Source organism: Pristiophorus japonicus, chromosome 1 (assembly GCF_044704955.1).
Source record: "Pristiophorus japonicus isolate sPriJap1 chromosome 1, sPriJap1.hap1, whole genome shotgun sequence".
Classification (NCBI taxonomy): domain Eukaryota; kingdom Metazoa; phylum Chordata; class Chondrichthyes; family Pristiophoridae; genus Pristiophorus; species Pristiophorus japonicus.
The window spans coordinates 330,191,946-330,212,749 of record NC_091977.1 but is presented as its reverse complement, the minus strand read 5'-3'; the positions used below and the strand labels follow the sequence as shown (position 1 = coordinate 330,212,749).

General features: G+C 45.5%; 1 protein-coding gene across 2 annotated transcripts in view; it reads left to right on the top strand.

The window, feature by feature from the left end:
• LOC139272946 (septin-7) overlaps positions 1-20,804 on the top strand; it is a 158,230-nt gene that overhangs the window by 59,962 nt on the left and 77,464 nt on the right. For both annotated transcript variants that reach the window (XM_070889116.1, XM_070889107.1), the window contains exon 2: positions 4,956-5,062. In XM_070889116.1, the coding sequence (XP_070745217.1) occupies positions 4,956-5,062 (107 nt within the window). The remainder of the gene's footprint in view (positions 1-4,955; positions 5,063-20,804) is intronic.

The window sequence follows — 20,804 nt, the reverse complement described above, 5'->3', positions numbered from 1 at the left end:
CATCCACGATGCTGAGAATGACGTGAGTATCACGTGTAGTGAGTTGGTCTTACCGCAGGGAAAGGGTCCACAGCCAGATAGGGAATGGAAGACCAGCAGGAAGAGTAGAGCAAGGAAGGTAGTGGAGGGGTCCCCTGCGGTCATCCCCCTGCAAAACAGATACACCGCTTTGGGTACTGTTGAGGGGAATGACTCATCAGGGGAGGGCAGCAGCAGCCAAGTTCATGGCACCGTGGCTGGCTCTGCTGCACAGGAGGGCAAGAAAAAGAGTGGGAGAGCGATAGTGATAGGGGATTCAATTGTGAGGGGAATAGATAGGCGTTTCTGCGGCCGCAACCGAGACTCCAGGATGGTATGTTGCCTCCCTGGTGCAAGGGTCAAGGATGTCTCGGAGCGGGTGCAGGACATTCTGAAATGGGAGGGAGAACAGCCAGTTGTCGTGGTGCACATTGGTACCAACGACATAGGCAAAAAAAGGGATGAGGTCCTACGAAACGAATTTAAGGAGCTAGGAGCTAAATTAAAAAGTAGGACCTCAAAAGTACTAATCTCGGGATTGCTACCAGTGCCACGTGATAGTCAGAGTAGGAATCGCAGGATAGCGCAGATGAATACGTGGCTTGAGCAGTGGTGCAGCAGGGAGGGATTCAAATTCCTGGGGCATTGGGACCGGTTCTGGGGGAGGTGGGACCAGTACAAACCGGACGGTCTGCACCTGGGCAGGACCGGAACCAATGTCCTAGGGGGAGTGTTTGCTAGTGCTGTTGGGGAGGATTTAAACTAATATGGCAGGGGGATGGGAACCAATGCAGGGAGACAGAGGGAAACAAAAAGGAGACAAAAGCAAAAGACAGAAAGGAGATGAGGAAAAGTGGAGGGCAGAGAAACCCAAGGCAAAAAACAAAAAGGGCCACTATACAGCAAAATTCTAAAAGGACAAAGGGTGTTAATAAAACAAGCCTGAAGGCTTTGTGTCTTAATGCAAGGAGTATCCGCAATAAGGTGGATGAATTAATTGTGCAAATAGATGTTAACAAATATGATGTGATTGGGATTACGGAGACGTGGCTCCAGGATGATCAGGGCTGGGAACTCAACATTCAGGGGTATTCAACATTCAGGAAGGATAGAATAAAAGGAAAAGGAGGTGGGGTAGCATTGCTGGTTAAAGAGGAGATTAATGCAATAGTTAGGAAAGACATTAGCTTGGATGATGTGGAATCTATATGGGTAGAGCTGCAGAACACCAAAGGGCAAAAAACGTTAGTAGGAGTTGTGTGCAGACCTCCAAACAGTAATAGGGATGTTGGGGAGGGCATCAAACAGGAAATTAGGGGTGCATGCAATAAAGGTGTAGCAGTTATAATGGGTGACTTTAATATGCACATAGATTGGGCTAGCCAAACTGGAAGCAATACGGTGGAGGAGGATTTCCTGGAGTGCATAAGGGATGGTTTTCTAGACCAATATGTTGAGGAACCAACTAGGGGGGGGGGGCATCTTAGACTGGGTGTTGTGTAATGAGAGAGGATTAATTAGCAATCTCATTGTGCGAGGCCCCTTGGGGAAGAGTGACCATAATATGGTGGAATTCTGCATTAGGATGGAGAATGAAACAGTAATTTCAGAGACCATGGTCCAGAACTTAAAGAAGGGTAACTTTGAAGGTATGAGGCGTGAATTGGCTAGGATAGATTGGCGAATGATACTTAGGGGGTTGACTGTGGATGGGCAATGGCAGACATTTAGAGACCGCATGGATGAAGTACAACAATTGTACATTCCTGTCTGGCGTAAAAATAAAAAGGGGAAGGTGGCTCAACCGTGGCTATCTAGGGAAATCAGGGATAGTATTAAAGCCAAGGAAGTGGCATACAAATTGGCTAGAAATAGCAGCGAACCTGGGGACTGGGAGAAATTTAGAACTCAGCAGAGGAGGACAAAGGGTTTGATTAGGACAGGGAAAATGGAGTACGAGAAGAAGCTTGCAGGGAACATTAAGGCGGATTGCAAAAGTTTCTATAGGTATGTAAAGAGAAAAAAGTTGGTGAAGACAAACGTAGGTCCCCTGCAGTCAGAATCAGGGGAAGTCATAACGGGGAACAAAGAAATGGCGGACCAATTGAACAAGTACTTTGGTTCGGTATTCACTAAGGAGGATACAAACAACCTTCCGGATATAAAAGGGGTCAGAGGGTCCAGTAAGGAGGGGGAACTGAGGGAAATCTTTATTAGTCGGGAAATTGTGTTGGGGAAATTGATGGGATTGAAGGCCGATAAATCCCCAGGGCCTGATGGACTGCATCCTAGAGTACTTAAGGAGGTGGCCTTGGAAATAGCGGATGCATTGACAGTCATTTTCCAACATTCCATTGACTCTGGATCAGTTCCTATGGAGTGGAGGGTAGCCAATGTAACCCCACTTTTTAAAAAAGGAGGGAGAGAGAAAACAGGGAATTATAGACCGGTCAGCCTGACCTCAGTAGTGGGTAAAATGATGGAATCAATTATTAAGGATGTCATAGCAGTGCATCTGGAAAATGGTGACATGATAGGTCCAAGTCAGCATGGATTTGTGAGGGAAATCATGCTTGACAAATCTTCTGGAATTTTTTGAGGATGTTTCCAGTAAAGTGGACAAAGGAGAACCAGTTGATGTGGTATATTTGGACTTTCAGAAGGCTTTCGACAAGGTCCCACACAAGAGATTAATGTGCAAAGTTAAAGCACATGGGATTGGGGGTAGTGTGCTGACGTGGATTGAGAACTGGTTGTCAGACAGGAAGCAAAGAGTAGGAGTAAACGGGTACTTTTCAGAATGGCAGGCAGTGACTAGTGGAGTGCCGCAAGGTTCTGTGCTGGGGCCCCAGCTGTTTACATTGTACATTAATGATTTAGACGAGGGGATTAAATGCAGTATCTCCAAATTTGCGGATGATACTAAGTTGGGTGGCAGTGTGAGCTGCGAGGAGGATGCTATTAGGCTGCAGAGTGACTTGGATAGGTTAGGTGAGTGGGCAAATGCATGGCAGATGAAGTATAATGTGGATAAATGTGAGGTTATCCACTTTGGTGGTAAAAACAGAGAGACAGACTATTATCTGAATGGTGACAGATTAGGAAAAGGGAAGGTGCAACGAGACCTGGGTGTCATGGTACATCAGTCATTGAAGGTTGGCATGCAGGTACAGCAGGCGGTTAAGAAAGCAAATGGCATGTTGGCCTTCATAGCGAGGGGATTTGAATACAGGGGCAGGGAGGTGTTGCTACAGTTGTACAGGGCCTTGGTGAGGCCACACCTGGAGTATTGTGTACAGTTTTGGTCTCCTAACTTGAGGAAGGACATTCCTTGCTATTGAGGGAGTGCAGCGAAGGTTCACCAGACTGATTCCCGGGATGGCGGGACTGACCTATCAAGAAAGACTGGATCAACTGGGCTTGTATTCACTGGAGTTCAGAAGAATGAGAGGGGACCTCATAGAAACGTTTAAAATTCTGACGGGTTTAGACAGGTTAGATGCAGAAAGAATGTTCCCAATGTTGGGGAAGTCCAGAACCAGGGGTCACAGTCTGAGGATAAGGGGTAAGCCATTTAGGACCGAGATGAGGAGAAACTTCTTCACCCAGAGAGTGGTGAACCTGTGGAATTCTCTACCACAGAAAGTAGTTGAGGCCAATTCACTAAATATATTCAAAAGGGAGTTAGATGAAGTCCTTACTACTCGGGGGATCAAGGGTTATGGCGAGAAAGCAGGAAGGGGGTACTGAAATTTCATGTTCAGCCATGAACTCATTGAATGGTGGTGCAGGCTAGAAGGGCTGAATGGCCTGCTCCTGCACCTATTTTCTATGTTTCTATGTTTCTATTTGGTGGGAGCTGTGAGTGACCTGGCTTGACCCTGACTCCTTTTGCTTTTCCTGTGGGGAGGGAGAAAGGGCCTGGCCTGATATTTACTTCCTTGATGGAAACTTACCATGTTGGAAATCTGAGAGGAAACCTTAATTACTATTGAAACTCTCTGCATTGGACCACCACATTTGTGCTATTAACACTAAAATGTAGTTGAGTTTGTAGGTCTTCAGTGAAGTGGCTATGATCCCAGGAATTTATTCTGGCAATAAGTCACCCATTTCACCTCTTGGTTTTAGTTTGAAGGTAATTAACCAAAGTAAGGCATGAAATAAAACACTGGGACCTTGGAAGAAGTCAGATAGTTGGAAGAGCTTTCTTGTTTGGCATGGATTTTGATCTTCACAATGGGCAGGTATTTAGGATATTGGACCATTTCTTCTAGGTCATTGCCTCTTTAATGTTGCCTTGCCAATTATGTTATGAGTGAGCTTGTCTCCTGAGTCAACAGCAGCTTGCAATTATAAAGACAACCCAGAAAACTTCACGGATTGAGTAAATTGAAGTGGAGACTGCAGAGAAATAATAGGTTGAGGGGCAGAGCCAGAAAAGCAGCAGGAAAGCTAAGTTTTTAGTCTTTTGAAATCGTGGAGAGGAGAGATGAGGCAAAGGGCTTTGGGAGGGAGATCCGGAGGATTGGGAAAACTGGTTGAAAGAGCAAGTGCAAATGGAGTAGAGAATAGGATGGGAAATGAGGGATACACAGCGTCACAGGATCGAAGAAGGCTTCAAACCAAGTTCAAATGAATGCCAATTTGTTTTCAATATACATTCAGAGGGTTATTTTTTAAGCTAGTGAGGAATTTTAATCCATTTGAAAAGTGAAGGGTAGCTTTTGCTGTTTGAGTGTTAATTGTCTGTTTTGGGGCGATGAGTGAAATTGTGATCATGTATTCTTTGACTGTAAACTTGGCAAGTATCCAGTAACCACTAAAGCTCCAATTGAACTCATAAAGTGTGAAAGGAGTAAGAGGATCAAAACTTTTATGAACTACAGGCAATGCAAGTCAATTGTTAACTTTTTTTTTTACTGTTTATGTTGCAGGTGAATCAGGATTAGGAAAGTCAACGCTCATCAACTCTTTGTTTCTGACAGACTTGTATTCAGCAGAGCACCCAGGCCCTTCACATAGGATCAAAAAAACAGTAATGGTATGTCCTCAATCTGCAAACCATGTGTTTGCCAGTTAATCTTTTACATTAGGAAAATATTTCAAGTAACTTTGGGTTGAAGCACTTAAGTTATTCTGAGTTTAATGTTTGCATTGACCACCATAAATGTTTGCTTATTTTCGAACAGGCGCACTTTGGGTGACCGGACAGAGATCCCTGTTTAAATTTGCTGGCTGGTTGCCTTTTTTTGGTAAATTTCAATGTACCTGCAATTGAAGAAACAATCCAAAATAATCTGCATCTTAGATGAGACAAGACTACACCATTGTCCAACATTGGTGTCGTCAAACTTTTGAAGCACAGATTTAAAATGCTGTCTAATCACTCCAATTGACCCTTAGGGGATTATGTATGAAGTGTATGGAGATTAAACTGTCAGACTTAATCTATTTTATAGATTTGGATAGTGGAGTTTATTATACTGTTGACTTGTTCAATGACAGAAGTCTGTTTCCCCATAACCTTTATCTGTATTTGATGCAAGACTGTTATAAATTTATCCAAATCCCTTCAGTTCAAAAGACCTTGCAATGGTAAAGATGAAATGAATGCCAAGACCAGATAGTATGTTGAAGCGCCTTACTGTAATTCAAACTTGTACCTGATTTTCTTGTTTTGTGATAAATTTCCAATGTCGTCAGAATACATGCCACTGCCATGCTACAGTGAGACCTCCTCTATTCACCTTTCCCGTTTGTTTGCCTGTGTTCCCATGGGATAAAGCCTTGTGCCAGCCATTGCCTCATTGTACAGTCCACTGACACCAGTCTTCAGTCTAGCATAAATCAGCTTCAGCCCCAAAAAGATTAATTTCATTTTATTTATTTTGTATTTGTACTTCATTCCAATGCTTGTGGTATTGCTGGTGGGTAATGGAGGTTTTACTGTAGTTTAAAAATAAACCCAACTTCGAATCATTGCTATAAATTATAGACTAAACGGATGTGGGATATTTTGAAAACCCTTTCAAATTTGTACTTTTTTTTAAACCAGGAGCATTTAAATTTGGTTGGCAACTTTGCTTCTTAGCAAGATGAAGCAAGTGTTTTTGTTAGCATGCTGAATGCACAACAACCTAGAAGCTATCTCCACCAATTTCGGGAAGCACTTTCACCTGAGTTTCATACTTGCATTGTAGCATTATTGACTTTTTGTAGTGACGGTTATGTTTTAGAATTGAGGAATAAGAGAGGACCTAAAACTGTAATGGGAGTTGCCTACAGGGCTGCTGATGGCATCAGTGAAGTGGCAGAATGTATCAATTCAAAGATTAGAGAGGCTTGTAGCAAAAGCAAAGTTGTTTTAATGGGAGAAGTTCATTTTCATGACTGGGATGTGCAGAATAGCTCCAAGTCAAAGGTTGTGAATTTCTTGTGTGCATTCAAGATAGTTTTCTGGAACAATATGTTCTAGAACTAACGAGGGTCGGCCATACTAGATTTAGCAATGAGTAATGAGCCAGACTTAATCAAGTTAACAGTGAGGGTACAATTATCGAAAAGTGATCAGAATATCAAATTCAATGTTGGGTTTGAAAAGGAGAAACTTAACAGATACTACATTCTAGATTTTGATGATGCTAATTTTAACAGGATGAGACAGACTGATCACAGCAAGCTGGCCAAAACTGTTATGGGGTAAAAGTACAGATGAAGAATGGAATGTGTTCAAAAAAATAATTTAGCTGCATACAAGGGGGAAGAGCTCTACTTAACAAATAAAACAGCCATGGTTGACGAGAGGCGAGAGATAACATAAAACTGAAAAAAAGGACATCTAAAAGTGCGTAGATTCGTGTAGACCCAAGAGACTGGGAGAGATATAAAGAACAGATAAAGACAAAAAAAGATAGTCATAGCTGCAAGAAGGAATACAAAAAGAAACATGCGAGGAGTATCGAGATTAACACAAGTTTTTACCATTATATTAGAAAAAATGGGTCATGTGGACCCTTTAAATACAGATGGGGTAATATTGTAAATGAAAATAAGGAAATGGCAGACTTGTTGAATAATTACTTTGTCAGGTCCGCACAGGAGAAGAGGACAGTATACCTGACAATTCCAGGGAAACTAGTGAATCAAGGCCTGGAACTCACTAAAGTTAACATAAGTAGGAAACCATATTAGAAAAATAACGGCACTAAAGACTGGCAAATCTTCAAGATCTGCTGGTTTCCATTTTGCTTTTAAAGGAAGTAGGTGAGGAAATTGCAGATGCTTTAACCATAATCATCAAAATGCTCTCGAATCAGGAATTGTCACTTTTTAGATTGGAAAATTGCGAACGTAACTCCATTATTTATGAAAGGCGAGAGAGAAACCAGAAAATTCTTGACCTGATACTGGAATCTATAATTAAGGACAGTGACTGAGCATTTGGAGAAATTTGAGCTGATTAGAGAGAGCCAACGTGGATTTGTAGAGGGCAGGTCATGTCTAACAAACCTAATTACATTTTTTGAGTAAGTAACTTGAGTAATAGACAGGAATGTTTATGGATGATTCTAGGGACTTCCAGAAGAGATTCGATGAGGTTCCACATAAGAGTGATAGCTAATATGAAAGCTCATGTAATTGAAGTCAAATTATTGACCTGGTTAGGAGATTGGTTAGGTGAATCAACATAGATTCGTAGAATGGTTACAGCATGGAAGGCAGCCATTTGGCCCGTCAAGCCCGTGCCGAGAGGTGGTAAAAGACCGAGTAAGGAGAATGGGTATGTATTCTAATTGAAAGGAAATGACTGGTGGTGTCCCACAAGGAGCTGTGCTGTGGCCTCAACTATTCATATTTATAAATGACTTGGATAACACGATACAGGCCATATGTCCAAATTTGCCGATGGCGCAAAGGTTGGTGGTAAAATAAGTCGTGTAGATGGGAGCACAAATGAGACATTGATACATTGTGAGTGGGGCCAAAAAAGATAGATCCATCTATTAACTAAATGGTGAAAAGCAAAAAACAGTGGTAGTCCTAAGAGATTTAGGAATTTGTGTACATATTGCTAAAATGTAGTCAGGTACAAAAAAATAATCAAAAAGACTAAAGGAATGTTGACCTTTATTACTGGAGGGCTAGAATATAAAGCAAGGGTAGAAGTTTTGCTTCAGCTATACAAAGCCTGAGTTAGATCACATCTGGAATACTGTGTCATCATCATAGGCAGTCCCTCGAAATCAAGGAAGACTTGCTTGCTACTAAAAGTGATTTCTCCAGTGACTGTACAGTCCAATACGGGAATTACAGTCTCTGTCACAGGTGGGCCTAATCCTTTTCCTACATCTTGTGAAGGAGTCTCGCAAGGTAAATTCTAGTTGATCTTGGACCATACATACTGAATGTAGTGAGATTGATCAAAAGATTAAGCAGTAATGTCAAAAAATTTCAGGCAAATATTTTATTAAACAAAAAACTTCTGGTTGACAGTTAACTGCTAAATGTAACATACTAAACCTTGTTTTGGAGCCATGTACACAGTGAAAATTTGACTCCAGAGGAAAGTATAATAAAAGTGCTAATGGCAGCAACTAAAAAATATTCACAAAAATTAACTGCATCATAGAAACAATTATGTGAATAATCCTTTTGCTGCCTGGTCAAAGGACATTTCAAATGAAGAGTTACATAACAATTTAATTTAAAATCATCTCTGCGGCTTGAAAGGTTTGGTGATGTACCAGTCGTCAATCCTTCCTCTTGTGTAACTGGCTCATGGTTTCCTTGCATCCGAATCATCAGTTCTACACGTGGCAAACATCTCATTGTTGTACACCTTTTGTGCTTTTTAAAAAAAAATCCAAATGATGTGAATTGTCTACTTTGTAATCAAGTTCATGTTGCATTTCTCAATGGATTGTTTAAGTGCTGGGATCTTGGCCGTGCTGCCTGTATTATCTTATCAGGCTCTAAATATTTTATTCAGTGCTATGATTCATAGTCAAGTTGTTTTGACAGTGCAGTTTCAATGTAGATTTGAGTTTCTACCTGTTCTGTAGGCTTTAAGAAGTGTTTAAAAGTATGACCAGCAAGATATTGCGGATGCTGTAAATCTGCAATAAAACCGAAAATGCTGGAAATACTCCGTCAGGCAGCGTCTGTGGAGCGAGAAACAGTTAATGATTCAAGTTGATGAACTTTAGTCAGAACTGGAAAAGGTTAGAAATGTAACCGATTCTAAGCAAGTTCAGGTGAAGGCGTGGAAAGAACATAAGGTAAGGTCTGTGATGGGGTGGAAGGCAGGAGAGATTAAATGACAAAAGGGATGATGGTGCATTACGAAAGGGGATGGTAATGGGACAACTAAAACAAAAGATGGGTCTAGAGGAGGTGTAAATGGGAATATCAGAATAATCAGCAACAGCTGCCATCTGGGGAAAAATGAGGCAGGAAGATATGATTTGAAATTGTTGAAGTCAATGTTGAGTTTGGAAGGCTGTAACGTGACGAATCGAAAGATGAAGTGTGTCCGTTGACCACCTTGGATCAGTGCAGGATGCCGAGGACAGATCGATCAGAATGGGACGGGGAATTAAAATGACAGGCAATCGGACACTTGGTCACACTTGAACATAAGAACATACGAATTAGGAGCAGGAGTAGGCCATACAGTCCCTCGAGCCTGTTCCGCCATTCATTAATATCATGCCTGGTCTTCGACCTCGTCCACTTTCCTGCCCATTCTCCACATCCCTCGATTTCCCCTGGAGTCCAAAAATCTTATCAATCTCAACCTTAAGTATATTCAAGGGCCTGAAATTCCTATTGGCGGCACAGTGACTCAGTAAACTAATGCTGAATTTAGGGAGCTAGGAGTTCAATTAAAAAGTAGGACCTCAAAGGTAGTAATCTCAGAGTAGAAACAGCAGGATAGCGAAGATGAATACGTGGCTTGAAGACTGGTGGAGGAGGGAGGGATTGAAAGTCCTGGGACATTGGAACCGGTTCTGGGGAAGGTGGGACCAGTGCAAACCTGACGGTCTGCACCTGGGCAGGACCTGAACCAATGTCCTTGGGTGAGTGTTTGCGAGTGCTATTGGGGAGGGGTCAAACTAATTTGGCAGGGGGATGGGAACCTAGGCAGGGAGACAGAGGGAAGTAAAATGGGGGGCAGAAGCAAAAGATAAAAAGAAAAGTAAAAGTGGAAGGCAAAAATCAAAAAGGGCCACAATACAGCAAAATTCTAAAGGGACAAAGTGTGTTTAGAAAGACAAGCCTGAAGGTTCTGTGCCTCAATGCGAGGACTATTCATAATAAGGTAGATGAATTAACTGCGCAGGCAGCTACTAACGAATATGATATAATTGGGATTACGGAGACATGGCTCCAGGGTGACCAAGGTTGGGAACTCAACATTCAGGTGTATTCAATATTTCGGAAGGATAAGACAAAGAAAAGGAGCTGGGGTAGCGTTGCTGGTTAAAGAGGAAATTAACACTATAGTAAGGAAGGACATAAGCTTGGATGATGTGGAATCTGTCTGGGTAGAGCTGCGGAATACCAAAGGGCAGAAAACGCTAGTGGGAGTTGTGTACAGACCACCAAACAGTAGTAGTGAGGTTGGGGACAGCATTAAACAACAAATTAGGGATGCGTGCAATAAAAGTACAGCCGTTATCATGGGCGACTTTAATCTACATATAGACTGGGCGAACCAAACTGGTAGCAATATGGTGGAGGAGGATTTCCTGGAGTGTATTAGGGATGGTTTTCGAGACCAATATGTCGAGGAACCAATGAGAGGGTTGGCTTTCTAGACTGGGTGATGTGTAATGAGAAAGGACTAATTAGCAATCTTGCTGTGCGAGGTCCCTTGGGGAAGAGTGACCATAATATGGTAGAATTCTTTACTAAGATGGAGAGTGACAGTGTTAATTCAGAGACTAGGGTCCTGAACTTGAGGAAAGGTAACTTCGATGGTATGAGACGTGAATTGGCTAGAATAGACTGGTGAATGATACTTAAACGGTTGACAGTGGATAGGCAATGGCAAACATTTAAAGATCACACAGATGAACTTCAACAATTGTACATCCCTGTCTGGAGTAAAAATAAAACTGTGAAGGTGGCTCAACCGTGGCTAACAAGGGAAATTAAGGATAGTGTTAAATCCAAGGAAGAGGCATATAAATTGGCCAGAAAAAGCAGCAAACCTGAGGACTGGGAGAAATTTAGAATTCAGCAGAGGAGGACAAAGGGTTTAATTAGGAGGGGGAAAATAGAGTATGAGAGGAAGCTTGCTGGGAACATAAAAACTGACTGCAAAAGCTTCGATAGATATGTGAAGAGAAAAAGATTAGTGAAGACAAACGTAGGTCCCTTGCAGTCAGAATCAGGTGTATTTATAATGGGGAACAAAGAAATGGCAGACCCATTGAACAAATACTTTGGTTCTGTCTTCACGAAGAAAGTCACAAATAACCTTCTGGAAATACTCGGGGACTGAGGGCCTAGTGAGAAGGAGGAACTGAAAGAAATCCTTATTCGTCAGGAAATTGTGTTCGGGAAATTGATGGGATTGAGGACCGATTAAATCGGCAGGGCTTGATGGGCTGCATCCCAGAGTACTTAAGGAAGTGGCCCTAGAAATAGTGGATGCATTGGTGATCATTTTCCAACAGTATGAACTCTGGATCAGTTCCTGTGGACTGGAGGGTAGTTAATGTAACACCACTTTTTTTTTAAAAAGAGGGAGAGAGAAAACAGGGAATTATAGATCGGTTAGCCTGACATCAGTAGTGGGGAAAATGTTGGAATCAATTATTAAAGATGTAATAGCAGTGCATTTGGAAAGCAGTGACAGGATCAGTTCAAGTCAGCATGGATTTATGAAAGGGAAATCATGCTTGACAAATCTTCTGGAATTTTTTGAGGATGTAACTAGTAGAGTGGACAAGGGAGAACCAGTGTGGATGTGGTGTATTTGGACTTTCAAAAGACTTTTGACAAGGTCCCACACGAGATTGGTGTTCAAAGTTAAGGCACGTGGTAATGGGGTAATGTATTGACGTGGATAGAGAACTGGTTGGCAGACAGGAAGCAGAGAACGGATCCTTTTCAGAATGGCAGGCAGTGACTAATGCGGTGCCGCAGGGCTCAGTGCTGCGATCCCAGCTATTTGCAATATATATCAACGATTTTGATGAAGGAATTCAGTGTAATATCTCCAAGTTTGCGGATGACACTAAGCTGGGTGGCGGTGTGAGCTGTGAGGAGGATGCTAAGAGGCTGCAGGGTGACTTGGACAGGTTAGGTGAGTGGGAAAATGCATGGCAGATACAATATATAGTGGATAAATATGAGGTCGTCCACTTTGATGGCAAAAACAGGAAGGCAGAATATTAAATGAATGGCGACAGATAAGGAAAAGCGGAGGTGCAACGAGACCTGGGTGGCATGATACATCAGCAGGCGGTGAAGAAGACAAATGTCATGTTGGCCTTCATAGCTAGGGGATTTGAGTATAATAGCAGGGAGGCCTTACTGCAGTTGTACAGGGCCTTGGTGAGGCCACACTGGAATATTGTGTTCAGTTTTGGTCTCCTTATCTGAGGAAGGACATTCTTGCTATTGAGGGAGTGCAGCGAAGGTTCACCAGACTGATTCCTGGGATGGCAGGACTGACATATGAGGAGAGACTGGATCAACTGGGCCTTTATACATTGGAGTTTAGAAGAATGAGAGGGGATCTCCTTGAAACACAAAATTCTGACAGGATATTCTTTCGGTTAGAGGCAGGAAGAATGTTCCTGATGTTGGGGAAGTCCAGAACCACGGGTCACAGTCTTAAGGATAAGGGGTAAGCCATTTCGGACCGGGTTGAGGAGAAACTTTTTCACTCTCAAAATTGTGAACCTGTGGAATTCTCTACTGCAAAAAGTTGTTGAGGCCAGTTTGTTAGATGTATTTAAAAGGGAGTTAGATATGGCCCTTACGCCCAAAGGGATCAAGGGGTATGGAGAGAAAGCAGGAAGGGGGTACTGAGGTTGAATGATCAGCCATGATCTAATTGAATGGCGGTGCAGGCTTGAAGGGCCGAATGGCCTGCTCCTGCACCTAGTTTCTATGTTTCTACACCTCAAATCACTGGAGAAATCCCACCAACGATATCTCCGCAAGATCCTGCAAATCCCCTGGGAGGACAGATGCACCAACGTTCGCGTCCTCGACCAGGCCAACATCCCCAGCATTGAAGCACTGACCACACTCGACCAGCTCCGCTGGGCAGGCCACATTGTTCGCATGCCTGACACAAAACTCCCAAAGCAAGCGCTCTACTCGGAACTCCTACATGGCAGCCGAGCCCAAGGTGGGCAAAGGAAGTGTTTTGAGGACACTTGAAGCATCCTTGATAAAGTGCAACATTCCCACCGACACCTGGGAGTCCCTGGCCAAAGACCGCCCTAAGTGGAGGAAGTGTATCTGGGAGGATGCTGAGCACCTCGAGTTTCATCGCCGAGCGCATGCAGAAACCAGGCGCAGGCAGTGGAAGGAGCATGTGGTAAACCAGCCTTTCCAGCCACCCTTTCCTTCAACCACTGTCTCCCACCTGTGACAGAGTGTGTAATTCCCATATTGGACTGTTCAATCACCTAAGAACTCATTTTTAGAGTGGAATCGGGGTGCATGGAGAGAAGGTAGGAATGGGGTCCTGAAGTTGCATGATCAGCCATGATATTGAATGGTGGTGCAGGCTCGAAGGGCCGAATGGCTTGCTCTTGCACCTATTTTCTATGTTTCCTCGATTTCGAGGGACTGCCTATGATGATGATGATGATGTAGGAAATGCGGCAGCCAGTTTGCGCACAAGCAAGCTCCCACAAACAGCAATGTGATAATGACCAGACACTTTGTTTTTGTTGTGTTGAATGAGGGATAACAACCCTGCTCTTCTTTGAAATAGTGCCACGAGATCTTTTACGTCCACTTGAGAGAGCAGACAGGGTCTCTGTTTAACGTCTCATTCGAAAGACGGCAACTCCAACAGTGCAGTACTCGCTCAGCAGTCTAGATTTTTTTTTTATGCTCGAGTCCGTGGAGTGGGATTTGAACCCACAACCTTCTGACTAAGGTTTAAGACCCAAGTTTAAGGGGCCCAACATTGGCCATGACTTGCATCAATTTTTTGGAGTAGGTTTTTTTTCTTTCTGGCGTAAGCTAGAAAATAGCATTTTCCCCAAAAAATTTGCTCCAAAGTCAGTTAGGTACGATTTATTTTTTTTAGGTCAGTTTTTTTTCAAAAGGGGGCGTTCCCAGACACAACAGTTTTGGCCATTTAAGCCACTTTGGCCAGCAAAAACGTACTTCAAATCCACTTAGGTCAGCGTATGTGGCCAGCTCTGAAAACCCTTGCGGGCAGTTAAAAAAAAAAGCAGCGCACATTCGACAGACATTAGGGCAGGGATAGGGGAGGGAGGGGAACTGGAGAGGACCTCAACAACCAACACCAAACATGAAGGAAAAGCTCAAACCATTAAAATACAATTTAAAAAAAATAAAAAGTAAATCCTACCTTATCTTTAAAGTCTGCCCGGGAAAGGCAGCGGCCGGCCTGTGCATGAGGCCATTCAGCCTGGGATAGAGGAGGAGGAAAGAAGCACCAGAGAAGTGCGAGCTTGTGGATAGGAAAAGTCTCAGCTACTGGGTCTTCGCGTCTCATCAGGTGGGGGGGGGGTGGGTGGGAGGTGGCACCACAGAGATGCTGGCCTCTATACAATGGGGAGGCTGGGAGGGGTGGGGGTGAGGAGAGGAGGGTTTATTTTTTTGGAGCTGTTCCTGTGTTGTATTAATTGAACATGATTCATTTTTAATTTAAAATATATTTTATTTAAAACTTTGCAATGTGCTTCACTTTATTGTAATAAAAATATTCTTGTATCAAAATGTACTCTTAAGATCACTTAAACTTTAAGAGCACTTATAAACTTGTTGCGTTACATAACTTACAAAAAACATCCAATGTGAGAACAGTGAGTGAAGTGACAAAGAACAAAAACAACAGCAGCAAAGAAAGGCTGCCCCCATCTTTCATCCCCCTTCGTCTAAGGCCGCCCGCTGCGCTTGTTCTTGGGCTCTCCAGCCCTGCCCGCAGGCGGTAGCGCAGTGTTCCTGGGGTGCACACCAAGATTTTTCTTTCTAACATCTCAGCCTCTTGAGGGTGGGGGGTGTCAACGAGACGTGACAAGTTGGAGGGCCCAGGCGGCAAGCTGGAGGGCGCAGCCTTGGCCTGTTCGGAGCTTGGTGCGGGGATTGGAGTAGGAGTGGCAGTTGATTCTGTCAATGGGTGCGGGGTCTGGGCGTGTTCCCTCAGTGCAGCAGCTAACTCCGACATTCCTTCCCTCGTGGCCTTGGTCATTGCAGCTGTCCTTTTCACTACCTCTGACATTCCATCCCTCATGGCCACCATTCCCTCACTGATGTCAGCGGACATGGTTCTGATTGTGTTCCTAACACAGATGAGGCTGCACACAGGGAGGTTAAAGTAACAGTGACCTCAGTCTTAAGACACTCCAGAGTGAGGAACAGGCCTTGGGGGCCGGCTTATATACAGTACTCCCAAGGGATGCTGGGATCCCTTGGGACTTCATGGGATGTGCTCCCTGGTGGCGGAACATGGGAGTGCATGCTTTACAGATACACAACATCACCGCCCCCCCAAGTCGAAGTGAAAACTATTTACAAGGTGAGGCGGTCGGGAGCCTTTTTTTCCCTGGTGGACCGCCTCTGTACAAATGTCTGTTCTGGTGTGTTGGCTGTGCTCTCGCTGGGCTGGCGTGTTGTTGGCCCTGCAGGGCTGCTGAGTGAGCCTGACCTTGCTGTGCATGATGGGTTCCACTTCCTGGTCTGGGGTGGTGTTGATCCTTTGGGTGTGTGTTGTGGGCTCAAAAGGTGGTGTCTGCTGTGGGTTGTTCAGGGCAGTCTGAACCGCAGCCTCGTTTGGTCCAGGTGCTTTCTGCAAATTTGTCCATTGTCCAGTTTGACTACAAACCCCCTACTTCCTTCTTTAGCTATCACCGTGCCTGCGATCCACCTGGGACCATGTCCATAGTTTAGCACATACACAGGGTCATTCAGATCAATTTCCCATGACACAGTGGCACGATCATCATTTACATTTTGTTGCTGCGGCCTGCTCTCGACCTGATCATGCAGGTTGGGGTGAACCAGCGAGAGTCTGTTTTAAGTGTCCTTTTTATGAGTAGCTCAGCCGGGGCACCCCTGTGAGCGAGTGGGGTCTCGTGCGGTAGCTGAGCAGTACTCGGGACAGGTGGGTTTGGAGTGAGCCTTTTGTGACTCGTTTAAGGCTCTGTTTGATTGTTTGTACTGCCCGCTCTGCCTGCCCATTGGAAGCTGGTTTAAACGGGGCCGAGGTGACATGTTTGATCCTATTGCGGGTCATGAATTCTTTAAATTCGGCACTGGTGAAACATGGCCCATTGTCACTGAACAATATGTCAGGCAGGCCGTGGGTGGCAAACATGGCCCTCAGGCTTTCAATGGTGGCAGTGGCGGTGCTTCCCGACATTATTTCACGTTCAATCCATTTTGAAAAAGCATCCACCACCACCAGGAACATTTTACCGAGAAACTGGCCCGCATAGTCGACATGGATCTTCGACCATGGTCTGGAGGGCCAGGACCACAAACTTAGTGGTGCCTCTCTGGGCACGTTGCTCAACTGAGCACACAAGCTGCATTGCCGTACACAGGACTCTAAGTCAGAGTCGATACTGGGCCACCACACGTGGGATCTGGCTGTCGCTTTCATCATTACTATACCCGGGTGTGTGCTGTGGAGATCCGGGATGAACGTCTCCCTGCCCTTTTTGGGTAGCACTACACGGTTACCCCGCAACAGGCAGTCTGCCTGAATGGACAGCTCGTCCTTTCGCCGCTGTAACGGCTTGATTAGCTCTTGCATTTCAACAGGGATGCTGGCCCAGCTCCCTTGCAGTACACAGTTTTTTTTACTAGGGACAGCAGAGGATCTTGGCTGGTCCAAGTCCTAATCTAGCGGGCCGTGACCGGTGATTTATCATTTTCAAACGCTTCCATGACCATCAACAAGTCTGCGGGCTGCACCACCATCAAAAAGTTTGCAGGCTGCACCATTTCCACCCCCGTGGTGGGCAATGGTAACCGACTGAGAGCATCCGCACAGTTCTCGGTGCCTGGCCTGTGGCGGATGGTATAGTTATACGCTGATAGCGCGAGTACCCACCTTTGTATGTGGGCTGAGGCATTAGTATTTATCCCCTTGTTTTCAGCGAACAGGGATATGAGGGGATTGTGATCGGTTTCCAGCTCAAATTTGAGGCCAAACAGGTGCTGATGCATTTTCTTTACCCCGAACACACACGCTAATGCCTCTTAATCATGCTGTCGGCCCTCTCGGCCTTAGACAAGCTCCTGGAGGCATAGGCGACAGGTTGCAACTTCCATGAAACGTTAGCTTGTTGTAATGCACACCTGACTCCGTACGATGACGCATCACATGCTAGCACAAGTCTTTTACACGGGTTATACAATACAAGCAGCTTGTTGGAGCATAAAATGTTTCTGGCTTTCTCAAAAGCAATTACTTGTTTTTTTTTTCCCCATACCCAGTTCTCACCTTTACGCAATAACTCATGTAAGGGCTCTAAGAGGGTGCTTAATCCCGGTAGGAAGTTACCAAAATAGTGAGTCCCAGGAACGACCGCAGCTCCATGACGTTGTGTGGCCTGGGCGAGTTCCTGATGGCCCCTGTCTTGGCGTCTGTGGGCCGAATGCCATCCGTCGTGATCTTTCTCCCCAAAAACTGCACTTCTGTTGCCCTGAAGATGCATTTCGACCTCTTCAGCTGCAGCCCTGCATGATCCAGTCGCTGGAGGACCTCCTCCAGGTTTTGTAGGTGCTCGACTGTGTCCCGGCCAATGACGAATATGTCGTCCTGGAAAACCACCGTGCGTGGTACCGACTTGAGTAGGCTCTCCATGTTTCACTGGAAGATCGCTGCAGCCGACCGAATTCCAAACGGGCATCTGTTGTAGATTAACAGTCCCTTGTGCGTGTTGATGCAGGTGAGGCCCTTCGAAGACTCCTCCAGCTCCTGCGTCATGTAGGCCGAAGTCAAGTCGAGCTTGGTTGAACGTCTTGCCTCCTCCCACCACGCAAATGGGTCATCTTGCCTTCAGTAGCGGGTATTGGTCCTGTACCGAGAAACGATTAATAGTTACTTTATAATCGCCGCAAATCCTGACAGTGCCATCACTTTTGAGTACTGGAACAAATCTGGCTGGCCCACTTGCTGAATTCCACTGGCGAGATGATGCCCTCGAGGTGCAGCCTGTCCAGCTTGATTTCAACACTCTCCCTCATCATGTGAGGTACCGCTCACGCCTTGTGGTGAATGGGTCGTACCTCTGGGACCAAGTGGATCCGCACCTTCGCCCCGGAAAAGTTTCCAATGCCTGGCTCAAAAAGGGAAGGAAATTTTTTCAGAACCTGGGTACATGAGGCCTCATCGACATGTGATAGCGCTCGGATGTCATCCCAGTTCCAGTGGACTCCCAGAGAGCTCCTTCCAAGCAGTGTGGGGCCATCGCCCGGGACAATCCAGCGTGGCAGTTCGTGCACCGTGCCCTCATAGGTGACCTTGACCATGGCACTGCCCAGGACAGTGATGAGCTCTTTGGTGTACGTTCTCAGTTTCGTGTGGATGGGGCTCAGGGCTGGTCTGAGTGCTTTGTTGCACCACAGTCTCTCTCATCTTTTTACTCATGATGGATTGGCTAGCGCCAGTGTCCAGTTCGATGGCTACGGGTAAGCCATTCAATTTTACATTTAGCATTATAGGTGGACATTTTGTCGAAAATGTGTGCAACCCATGTACTTCAGCATCTGCCTTCTCTCTCAAGCTCGAAATTGCTTTGATCCACCATGCACCGATCTTCCTCTGCCACGTGGTGGTTAGCAGGTTTTGCAGAGCTTGCAGCTCATCTGCAAGATCGTTGGAGGTGCCCCATTGTTCCTCAGCTCTTACAAACATACCCTTTGAAGCGGCATGAATAGGCTGAATGGAAGCCTCCACAACGCCAACAAGGCGTGAATTACCTTGCTTTGTTGGGGACTCTGAATCATCTGGGTCACCTGAGGCCTGCTGGCAGTTGCAGACTCGTGAGTTCTGCACTGTATATTTCTGCTCGCAAACACAGTTCCAGTTAATTTATGAACATTGCTGGCACTTGTGTGCTGAGATTTGTTTGGTGTTATCACTGGTGGACATAAACACCTGTGCTATCGCAATGGCCTCTGAGGGTCGGTGTCTCTACAGTCAAAAGTTTTCGTAGGATGGTCTCCTGGCCAATGCCCAGTACAAAAAAGTCTCTGAGCATCTGCTCCAGGTAGCCATCAAACTCGCATTGTCCTGCAAGTTGCCTTAGCTCGGCGACGTAGCTCGCCACTTCTGACCTTCAGATCGCTGGCACGTGTCGAACCGATACCTCGCCATCAGCGCACTCTCCCTTGGGATAAGATACTCCCGAACCAGTGTACACAGCTCCTCATACGACTTATCTGTGGGTTTCACCGGAGCCAGAAGATTCTTCATGAGGCTGTAGGTCGGTGCCCCGCAGACCGTGAGGAGGACCGCTCTCCTTTTTGCAGCGCTTCCTTCTCCGTCCAGCTCGTTGGCTACAAAGTACTGGTGTTGCCGTTTGACATCGGCTTCCCAGTCCTCACCCTTCGAGAACTTCTCCAGGATGCCCACAGTTTGCTGCATCTTTGCATTGGATTCGTATACTCGTCGCCAGTTATTGTGTTCCTAACACAGATAAGGCTGCACACAGGGAGGTTAAAGTAACACTGACCTTAGTCTTTATTAAGACACTCCAGAGTGAGGAACAGGCCTTAGGGGCTGGCTTATATACGGTGCTCCCAAGGGATGCGCTCCATGGTGGCGGAACATGGGAGTGCATGCTTTACAAATACACAATTGCTATTTCCCGTGTCATTACTGTTACTTCTCCCGACAGTCCCGCTATCTCCTCACTCACCCCAGTTATGGTGTCCAGGAGTGATCAGGTAAGCTCAATGCTCTCCCCACCCAATGCCATCATCGGAACCACATACGTTGCATCTTTCATCTCAGGAGAGCATGGTCCATGTCTCCTTCCCCCTCCCCCTGGATCTGGATCGCGGCATCCCACTGGGAGGCGCAGGCTGGGACCTTGGTACCTGGGTGCTCCTGGCTGATTTGCACCAGCACCACCACTGCTGGGACCTGCAACCTCGGATGGTGGGGCCACGGGTCTGCGATGCTGCGGCACAACACCACCACCACTACTGGGACCTGCAACCTTGGTCGGTGGGAAACCAGAGAATGTTGAACCACTACTGATGGAAGAGCCTGGCAAGTAAGATATATTGACCTCCAAGATTCAGTCGAACACTCCTTTCATCGAACCCCTCCCACATCCACTTAAAGTGATCCTCACGCCCATGTTGTTCTGGAGGGTTGCTCTCCTCTTCAGGCTCGTCCACATCTGAATCTTGATTTGGATCATCAGGAGGATTGTCCTCAAGTTCTGCAACACGTAACAGAACAGTGAAATGGGTGGCATGAGTAGGCTCACACACAGGCCAGGCAGCAGGTGATTTGAAGAGCCAGGATGACTTTTCCCCTCACAGGCCCAGCTTGTGCAGTACTGATGGTTCTTCTTCAGGCAGGACCCACCAAA